The sequence below is a fragment of the Notothenia rossii genome (assembly GCF_949606895.1).
Source record: "Notothenia rossii genome assembly, chromosome: 10".
NCBI classification, from domain to species: domain Eukaryota; kingdom Metazoa; phylum Chordata; class Actinopteri; order Perciformes; family Nototheniidae; genus Notothenia; species Notothenia rossii.
The window spans coordinates 7,388,653-7,399,763 of record NC_136908.1 but is presented as its reverse complement, the minus strand read 5'-3'; the positions used below and the strand labels follow the sequence as shown (position 1 = coordinate 7,399,763).

Genomic DNA, 11,111 nt, shown 5'->3' with positions numbered 1-11,111 from the left:
TCTTCGACGAAACCTGATGATGGTATGCTTTTTTTGAAATGTTATAGAGCTCAAAGAATATTTTGTTGTCAACTTCAGCACTTCAGTGTCATGTACCCGACATGACCTTTGATCTCCCTGTGTCGGCAGTAGGAGGGAAAAGTTTCCACAGATTGAATCAAGAGATCTTTATTCTCACTATTATGAAAACACCAGTAGTGATGTGGTCGGGAACAAAGCGTTTAATAAGAATCCTCCATTGATTGAAGATGGTGAAGTAACTGGTGTGGTAAAACAGAAAGAGAAGTTTATAAAGCTTTTAAAATCCGACACATAGTAACTCGCAAGCACTTAGAGAGATGTCTAACAATTATTTTGTTGTTGCTTCTACTCCAGTCCCGCGGCCTTTCCTGCGTTAAATAATGAAACCGAGAGGTCCATCTTTCCCGAGCCCAAGGAGCTCTCTTAATGGATGATAAGCTTTTCATTGTGCCAGGATAACTTCTGCCGTGTTAGCCGGCCAGCTAGTGAAAGAGAAAAGACCATGAGGTTCAGATTTACATTGGCACCCGAGTGGAGAAAGCTTTGCTATCCGCAGTCATCAGCTTGTTCTCCCCTCTTAAGTTTACTATCAGACGAATGACCCGCTCCAATCCTGTGACCCTGCTTGTGCATGCTCAGAAAGGCAATTACTTCAAGCTGTTGGAAGTTTCCACATGAGAGTTAGGATGAGGAGGCGGAGGGGCAGCTACATGATGTCAAGAGAGTTGACAAGGCGTGTGTGTACTCCTGGGAAAAATCCGAGGACATGTCGCCTGTCTAACAATGGCCCAGAACTGGACAGTACTGTGGGAACGGAGCATCGAGGCTCCTGGGAAAGGAGGAGGGGGATGTTGGAGGTGCTCCATTGTTCTTGCCGGGTGATGGGGATAATGGGTGCGGGTGATGCTGGCTGTACCTTTTTTTTTTGTTTTTTAAGGAGGTCCAATCCAACATCCTGAGTGGACAGGCCGGAGACGAAGTTCCCTTTGCTGCAGGAACAATAGATGCTGTCTGCATGCTGGAAGGGCCCCACATCCCCTATTAAACAACCACACACACACACACGCACACGCACACAGCATCCAGGAATACAGGTAGTGCTGTATATCAAACTCAAACACAGACAAGAAGCGGAAACGTAAACATTTGAAGAGGCTCACACTTGTAGGGGAAGTCGAGGATAACACACATGGATGTACATTTCCACATTGAGATTTTAAGAATGAAAAATGTGCTCTAAACTCTCTGACAGCCAGGATGCAGTAATATACTGTAGTTGGAGTGACTAAACAGACTGAGACCCAGTGCGTCTCGATAATCTAATACAAACATACTTTTTGGTTTAGATTTTTTAAATCTCCAATAAGATCCTGATCAGAAATGTTTTCCATTTTGTATAACTCTTTCCAAAAATTCAATTGAAGTTTAGGATTATCCAAAGAAAATACCACTTTACTAAGTCTGATCCATGTGGTATACATATGTGTTTTTTAGGTGTTCTTTGCGAATCATTTAGTCTGAATTACTAGTTTTAAGTCTGCCTCAATACAGCTGTATGTTACATTTTGTAAATGACATTCCGATTTAGAGTAAAGTTGACGATAAAGGGGTGGCTACTTTGCGATTGTGGCTGCAATGTTATGCCGTATTTGGGTCATCAGCGTTTTCATCTTAACATTTAGGTTATAAGGTGGGATAAGGTTTACCCCTTCCACAATTTGTTTTTCGGTTGACAACAGGTAATTGTAACATTTTGGTTCTGCAAAAAAAACTTTTTCAGCATTCAGTTGAACTTTGCACACTACTCGTGACTATGTCCACTTCTCATACAGTCTATAGGTGCCATCAGTCCTAACGTCTACCTGTAGTTGAGCTTGACATCAAATAGCTCAAGAGAGACCACCAAATAAACATATACAAGCAAGCCTTCTGCATGCCCCACCCCAACTCATACACACACACTTTCTGAGAGCTATAAGTGGTACCAGCCCTTTCTAATTGACTCCAGGCTCACAGCGGGCACTCTGCCCATTTCCCTCATCCTTCACTAGCCTTTGATGGAGCGGCCTCGACTTTGGGTCAACATAGCATCGGGGAACTGGGACAAAACAATGCAACAATGCCCACTGCAGCCCAATTGTCAGGGTGAACAATCCCAAGCGACCGACCCTGCATACAAACAATACATGAACAGGAAACTGATAGAGACCCACTTCCTATCCAAAAGTTAAATTTAGTAACGGCTCGAAGCATTTTCTCTTGTTTTGTTGAGCAGCACAAATGCCCAAATTAAGGACTGTCTTGCTTGAACAGAATATTGTTATGGATACAGAGAATGCTGTGTGACGGTATCCTTTGTATTGGTGAAACAAAGAGAGTTGGCACACAACGCATTGTCTTTCACAAATACACACGTACAAAATTCCCTGAAAAGTGGTCTTTGCTTTGCAAGGTTCATTATTTCCAATAAATAATTCGAATAAATAGATCTTGCATAACTTTGACAGCCTTTATTCCCCCTTGGTCTAACTATTGCTTCTGTTTTTCAGTGCCTTTAAGCACTGAGTATCTCTGGCAAGCTCATATTCAAGTCTTTTGGCAGTGCAGTGGGCAGAAAGTATGATAACAGAGCAACTCATTTTCAACAGGCCTGGCACATACTGTAAAAACCAGCAGGGCTGAGTGTGCCTAATTTTAGGCTAATCCAGAATTCGCAAAGAGGTGGGCCGTCAGGCGGATGTGGGTCTGGTTAGCGACAGCTAGCAGCTAGCGACCTGGGGCAGCACCCACCCGTAACTCAAAGCAGCTCACCACCCTATTAATAATGCATCATTGTATTCCACAATATAATAAAAAGGGGGGTGTTTGAGTATTTGCATATATAAACTAAACAGTTTTTTTTAGTATCAGGCATTAAACCTGTTTAGTTCTACTGTTAAATTGGGCCTTGGGGATTGATTTGCTTTTGAAAGTAGCCTCGGGTGGTCATTTGAGGAACTGCTGTAAGGATATCCTTAAGTAGAGTTGCCATGACTGTTGGCCTTTTTTAAGACCTGCTGGAGCCCGAAGTCTACTCACCGGCACTTTGAACTTCTTTACAGTCTAAAAAGTTGTGCACTGTAGTGTATTTGTGCATGTGTGAACACTCACCATGAGATGTTGCCTTTCTTTAAATGTGTGACCAGCGTGAGGAAATACATCAGCAGTGACTCCAACAATGTCAGGAAACGCAGTGAGAATAGCAGCTGATCCCAGAGGTTACATGTCCAGCCGTTAAGGATGACCTGTCCCACAGATTGGGGTCTTCCCAGCTAATAACTCCTACTTTCATGTGTACAGCTTTACACAAACAATTATATGCATTGTCAAGTTTTTGTGGGAATATCCTTAGAAAGTAGTGTGTGTCTGATTTGATTGTTTTGGGAAAAGTCTAGATGTGAGAATCAAGTAACCAACCAATGACAACTGCTTGATTGTAAGGCTGCAGTTTCTCAGTTGGGTAGATATTAACTGTAGAGGAACAAACTGGAATGTTGCTGTGAAAGAATATCACAGGGCGTTGGGTTTCTTCAGTTTGATCGGCTATAAGGAAGATGAATGTAACAGAGAACGCTGTTCCGCTGACAGCTTTGGTTGGCAGCAGACGGCCGATATGGGTCGCCCTGTGCAATCTGTTCCGTGACCCTCTGGCTTTTTGTGAAAACACACACATGAACAATCGCGTGGACGCATGCACAAGTGCGCACACACACACTGAGATAACAAGAGTGTGAGGATATGCCAGCCAACTTTTTGTGAACATGCATTGAACTGGGCAGCTTTAGCAGGCTCTGTTTGGATTGTTCTCTCAAAAGTATCTGCCAATTTATCCTCAGCAGGGAGAGGCTGCCCACAATAAAAACACATTCCACTCTGAGGACAGATTATTATTATTATTAGATCGTAAAACATTTTGATAAAACTGAAGCAATGAAAGGAAAGGAAAGTGTTTTTAATTTTTGTTTTCAGCTGCTGTGTTACCGCTCTCATTTGGCCTCACACAGTTGAAGGGGTTTGTTTTATGAGAAACTGTCTCACTTGAATTTCCCATAGACCCTCTTTCCTGCTATAGATACAGCTAATCGTCATGGAGAACGTCCGATGAATTACTGGAAATGAGCACCGTATTCCAGAGTGCTTCGGCTGCAATTCTGAAAAGACATGTGGCTGCATTCATTCAGAGCCTGGGCGAGCACCTTTGTTGAAGGTGCTGGATTTTATCAAATGCTTTCATAAAAAAAACAGCTTTTAACAGTCAGGACTCCACAGGGGGTATTAAATAGAGCCTGTATAAAGAGCTGTTCCACCTTGTATGAACTTTTACTGGCATATAATTGATGCCTTTCTCCCCCCGTGCAGCCAGAGCTACGGATTTGAAAACAGCCAATAAATCAGAGTTAATTCCCTCCATTTTCCCCCCTGAGAAGGTATTGCTCACGATAGCCTGTAGGACTCTTCCACTTCTACACACCTCCTTCCATCTATTCTTCTCAAAAAGCTTTATCTTGAGTGATTCAGAGCCTCCCTATTGTGGCAGTATTTGGATAGCAGTCGGACACAGAAGCAATACACACTATAGAGACATTCTCCCTCCACAGACATCTCATCCCTTCAGAGGGGAAAAGGTAATACAACCATCATGTATGGAACGCAGTCTCTGTATAAAATCCATATTATATGTTTCGGAAAGGTTTCACGCATTCAATGACATGGACTTTAACAAAGATGACTTGTGACTTCCCTTGGACTTTGCATTTTTACTTGAAAATGGTAACTATAACCCGAAAGATTAAATGAATGTTCCAAAAATGTATTAATTTCCTTTCATACACTGAATCCACCAATCTACCCCCATTCATTCTCAGAAAATGTACAATTCACTCCCCAGATCCACTGAGTTTGATCTAATCCAACAGGATCCACACAATTTGCTGAAGCAAACCATGAAGAAACCAAAAGACAATTTTGTTTGCATACAAAAACTATGAGGTGGGTAGCAGAAAAGGAAATTGCAAATTGTTATTACATTTGGTAAAGGGAGCATAATAACTTGATTTACACTTCAAGGTTTAAGACTTGGGACTTGATTTTTGAACAGGAATAGTGCGGTAGTGTTTGTGTTGTATCGATATGAAAACTAGAACAACAATTGACAATGTCATCATTCATTTAAAGTACTTTATTTTAAACAAAATAATAAATATCAACACTGGTATTTCTTCATCATTCTTTAGACGTAAAACATTTAATACAGTTTGCACATAATTAAAGATCTGTCCATTTGTGTACCGCTTTCGGTCCGTTCCGTGTGCAATCGAGAATGCATCTTAACTCTCTCAAACTCTGGAAAAAGTTTGGATTATCCGACTTGTGGCTTGTCTTTCCTCCATTATTCAGCTCCCATAAACTACAATGCAGTGGTCCTCTCTGTGCCTCTTTCTTTATAGCTAAAATACTTCGGTTATAAGTCATTAACAATCCCAGAATTCCTTTGGTTTCATTCGCTTTACCAACAACTTCCCCAGTTCATATCCCCAACTTGAGGGTCAGACACTCACTGGGTGAAAGGGGAAAAGTGCATTGTGTGTGTGCATGCATGCATGCCTGCATCCACATAGCCATTATCCTCCTGGGAGTAGAGCGTGATCCAGAGAGCATACATTCCATAGTGGGGACAGAACCATGGGAGACATAGGAGGAGGGGGTCTTAAAGTACTCTAGGGGTTGCAGTGCAAATCTCAGAGGAATACGCTTCATTTTAATACTCCCTCAAACACGATCATGGAATATCCCCAGCCCATCGGCAGACCCCCCATTGCACAGTTTTTTTCCACTGTAGCGTTCAGCCTTAAAAGCCCTCAAATGAGACATGATGGCATCTTATGACTGCAGTCTTCTCTCATAGTGTAGTGTCACTTTGTTTGCCTTGGGGAGTGTTCTCATCTTGTGTTTTTAATAGTTCCATTTATCTGGTAAATCGCTGTTTGCTTGCCTGCCTCCGAGGCATCAGGATCACAGTGCAGTAGCTGTTCTTCGTCTCTCCTTCATTTAAGCTCTCACTTTGTACTCCTGACAGTCAAGTGTCATGTGCAGGATTACATTTATCCAAAAAAAAACAACTGGAAGACTAAACAAAGCTTTCATGGTGATAAACAATACATTACCACGTCTGACTGCCTCACACATAATGCTTTTGCTTTGAGTGTGCTTTATGGGCAGGCTTACTGTTTTTCCCATTATGATGTGCATGCTTTTTATAATGGACTCTGGGGTTATGGGATGTCCTCATAGCCCCCATGCAGTTCACGTAACTGGGAAGAAGGTCATTCATATTCTCCCTAGATCCCCAGTTCACCTCTATAGCCAGATCCCCGTAGCTTTCACAGGGGTTTTGGTAGCATGCGGCTTCTCCCTGGACGGGTGAGTTGACATGACCCCCTGCATTGTACGGCTCTGATGGCTCCGTTGGGAGTTCTGGAGCCTCCTGCTGGGCCGGTACCTGCTCTGCCCGAGGTAGGCAGTCTTGTTGCTCGGTATGGTAGCTTTTCTCCAGCCGATGGGAGATGGCAAGCTGAATGAGGTGGAGGAGCTCTATGATGTTGAGTAGCAAAGAGATGCCAGCGATCACCTGAGTGTAGATGGTGAAGATGGTCTTCTCCGTGGGTCGAGAAACGAAGCAGTCCACCGTGTGAGGACAGGGGGACGCCGTGCACTGGAACTTCGCTGCAATGATGAAACCATCGTAAAGAAACCACAGCCCGAGGATGAAGCCAACTTCTAAGAGGACTTTTAACAGGATGCTGAACGCGTATGCACACAGCAACCTGCCTTTCAGTTTAGGAGCCTCAGGTGGAGCTTTTTCCGCTCTTCCACGTTTCCCACCGCCCTCTTGTTTCTCCTTCTCTTCCGCATTGTCTTTAGTCGCACTTGTATTGCCCCATTGGACTTCTATTTTTCCTTTCTTGCGTCCTCCACTAGCTTCTTCTGCCTCCTTTGCATCCTCCTCTTTTCTCTTGGCATTCCCAGCCCTTATAGCCACATATCCAAAGTAGAAGATGGTCGGCGTGGACACGAAGATGACTTGGAGGACAAAGTAGCGAAAGTGGGAGATGGGGAAGGCTTTGTCGTAGCACACGGCAGGGCAGCCGGGTTGTTTCGTGTTGCAGACAAAGTCGGCTTGCTCGTCGTCCCAAGCAGACTCTGCAGCGGCTCCCAGCACCAGCATGCGAAACAGGAAGAGGACAGTAAGCCAGACTCGGCCAACGCCTGTTGAATACTCCTGACCCTCCTCCAGTAGGTGCTCCAGGAAGGACCAGTCAGCTCTGGACATCCTCTGCTCCTAAGAGGGACAGTTTGTAGATAAAAGATAGGGAAAGATGAGAGAATGTTTGAGAAACTTCAGAGTTTACGCATGTATTCACTGCAATGGGAACGTCTAGAGCCTGGATCCCGTTATACCTTTCTGCTTGTGTTGCATTTGTTATGCAGGCCATATAGTTTCTCCACATACTCATTTACTGCTCCATAGCTGAACAGATTGGCTTGAATGTGCCAATTAACACCTAATTGCTACATTTTATTTCCACTATAAAATCCTCAAGTGCTTTTCATTAACACGCAGCTTATGCATAAGTGTTTGATGATTTCTATAAGCAACCAATGAGCTGCATTTCTCGAACCTTTACAGTATAATTGTGTATTTTTTATGGTGGAAAATGTGTATCTGACTGCAGCCCCCCTTATTCGTTATTCCATGAGCTCACACCGTTTTTAGGGTGAAAAACAAAGCCTCCATACACTAAAAGGCAGTAAAACAAAAACACATGGTAAGTTGACATCAAATATGAAAAGAACTAGTGTACACGTTCACTCTTTAAACTGGAGTGAAGTGAAGCCCCTCAAACTTTAACGTTGTACCTCTTTGTTGTTACATTCAGAGTTCTAATTGAATTTATAAATCAATGAACGCTGCGACAAATCACAAATTGGCTGATAAAAAGTATTGAGGGGAGATTAATAGAAATTGTTAACGATAAGTGACACAGTCAGTTATTGTCGGGAAGCTCAACGCACACACACACACACACACACACACACACACACACACACACACACACACACACACACACACACACACACACACACACACACACACACACACACACACACACGCACGCAGAATAAACATCCTGTGTGGGAGAGTTGAGGCACTGCTGTGACACTTGTCTATTTGCTTAGACCTTTTTATGTTTTTTTGTTATTTCTTCCCCTCTGAGAAAAGAAAACTTAGGACTAATAGTGAAAACACAAACCCTTCTGACAGGATGAGACAAGACAATGGCGTGTCAGGGATTCTGGCAAAAACACGATATCTGGGGAGTGCTTTGGTAGCCGAGAACTTCGTGCCACAGATAAGCAAAGGTTTGATTCTCTTGTTGCATTTTATAACCCTCTTTCTCCTATCCATCTCTACTCATAATTACATTTAAAAAAAGTTCAAAAGTGATCCACCACTGAGAGTATTGGCCAAAGTGGTACCGTGTAATAAATATGCTACAGAATACCAACATAGTATAAGAGAACCATCAGAGAGAACCACAAGATGAAATAAGACAATTCATAAGTCCATAATACATAAATACCGTAAAACACTATCATAAATGCCACACACGCTTTTCACTGGACTATTAATAAGTCTTCTTTTTTTCTATTCCTATTATTAGATTATTTGGTTCTTTTTGTGTTACCAGTACACATTTAAAAATATCTCTTTAACTAAGCAGGATAAATAAATAATAGTTTAAAAAAACTCAAGATTCACTGAAATTCACATTCAGAAGTTCATCCTGAAATCCATTAGATCGGAATACACAAAGTCATAAAATAATGACATAAAAGCAAAATTCACTTCCAATAGTCAATATAAAGTATTCTAGGCACTAAAAGTCACTTATAATAAATACAATATTTGTTCTTTAAGGGGATTTAAAACAACATAATCATTCACTCTTTGACAACAAATTAAAGCTGCAAGGACATATTATGTCCTTTGTACACAATGAAAGTGTTTTTTTGTTCGACACAAACAATGCTAATCTGTGTTTTGTTCCTAATTGGGAAACGTTCTTACCTTTCTCTCTCGTGAAGCGTGGTTTGTCTCCTTATTGGCGTACTGGTCTCAGCACTCAGTGTACTTTAATGTCTCCCTCCGCTGCCTACGGTGGCAATAAGCAGTCGGTTTGTGTTATGCCTTCTTTAAAAAGAATCGATGTAATCGGAAAAAGTGCGGAGAACTTTCCCATGCCTGCTTATTTGGCCCTTCCCTCGGGAAATTGGTCCAGGAAATGGGATGTATGAACCTAAAGTAGCTCTTTACTTTACTGCGCTCGGGCGTTTTGGTTTTAACTTTGTTTTAAAGACCACCAATTTGCATTAATTACAAGGGGGACATCGCCTGACTTGGATTACTTTAAAGTGAGAGGAGGGGGGAGAAGCTTAAAAGTCAGGGAAGGAAGTGGCACTGGAAAGATTGAGATGGTCGCGTTTAAAGGGGAAAAGGAAACAGTCAGTATAGTAGTATTATAATTCAGCTCCATACATTCAAATTAAGTAACTTGGTAAGAAAAAAAATACTTTGTTACTTGTCTTCTACAATCCATTGTAAATCAAATGGGTTTTATAGTTCTTTTCTTTTCTATTTTAAAATATTGGTCATTTTAGCATTCTTACAGTGCCACAATCAGATAATATTTTTCATTTTTCATAAGAATAGTTAAGATCAGATGACTAACGGGACTTTCTGTCATCCGTGAACACTCGTGTAATTTTCCATGACGCCACACAATGGCGCCATTCACCATATTTCCGAAAAACAAGTGACGCATACATGTCTGGATGTGATCTTAATTATTTGAGTCGATTTCTCGAGCTCGTAACTGTACATCAGCTACATTATCCGGTAAAACTCGAGGTTTTTTGCTCATCAGTATCATAGGTAATGCCACTGTCTTACATCAAGCTCACATACTTCAAACTGTGACCACACGGGGAAATTGTGTTTTTAGGTCAAGTTATTTTCTTTTCCAATCAATATTAAAAAGAGGATGAAGGATGAGTTGTAAAAAATCCATTTACCCAAGGTACTTTCTTTGTTGAGTATTCACATGTCTGCCTCTATACACTTCCCTTTTACTGCATACTGGTTTCTTTATAGATTAAGATTTGGATACAAGTTAATACATCTGCAAAAAACGAGGTAATTGTAAAGGTGCTACGATACACAACTATAAAGCTTTTCAAATAATCTCCATCCCTGCCAACTGCAACATTAAAGTGGGCTATACTTCTGAATTCATCATCAATAATATCCACTTATAATATAACACTGACAGGGTCTATTGAGCATGGACACTTAAGGTACACGTTGTTGACAATATGTACATGATTTTATTTGAGTACATTTTAATTTTACTGGAGTGTTTTTATTTTCATAGTCTGGTATAGCTAAATGTAATTATGCAAGTAATCTGATTACTTATTCCCCTGCTGGAATACATTTGACAGTTAGGTAGCTGCTTAGTAATACTAAGTAGTTTAACATAAGGTTTACAATGTTTTAATTTAATAATGTATGCAATAATTTGTATGCACAAAATGAATCTACTGAATACAAATACAATGTAAGTTAAAGCACTAGTCTGAGTCTGTGTGCTATTTATGTGATCTATCTAATTACTGACCACTGATGACATATCACGGTTTAAACTCTGCCCATGTAAATAATAGAAAACTCTACTTCGTGGTATTATAGAATAAATGATGGTATTGAGCTCTGTTATGCAGCATTATCTAACCTTATGTTTGTGCTTATATACAAATGAGCCTGTTTGCTTTCTTTCTTCAAGGCTCAATCTGCACACAGGTTTTGTTTGCGGACATGTGGCTGTCCAAAACAAGTCTAACATGTTTCTACAATTCAGATTCTCTGTATGCACCCATTGAGCGTGTGTATGGAGTCATGCAAAACCTTGAGGCACAACTTGGCAGTATAC

At 41.2% G+C, this 11,111-nt stretch overlaps 1 protein-coding gene across 1 annotated transcript; it reads right to left on the bottom strand.

Annotated features, from left to right (window-relative positions):
- Nucleotides 1-5,224: 5,224 nt before the first annotated feature.
- gja4 (gap junction protein alpha 4) lies at nt 5,225-9,411 on the bottom strand. The gene is made up of 2 exons (XM_079653735.1): nt 9,191-9,411; nt 5,225-7,399 (listed from the first exon to the last, which is right to left on the bottom strand). Exon 2 carries the CDS (start codon nt 7,388-7,390, stop codon nt 6,239-6,241), a length of 1,152 nt encoding a protein of 383 aa, XP_079509861.1. The 5' UTR covers nt 7,391-7,399; nt 9,191-9,411; the 3' UTR covers nt 5,225-6,238.
- Between the last annotated feature and the right edge of the window lie 1,700 nt (nt 9,412-11,111).

Coding starts and splice junctions, on each gene's coding strand:
- gja4 (XM_079653735.1), bottom strand. CDS start 7,390: ATGTCCAGAGCTGACTGGTCCTTCCTGGAGCACCTACTGGAGGAGGGT.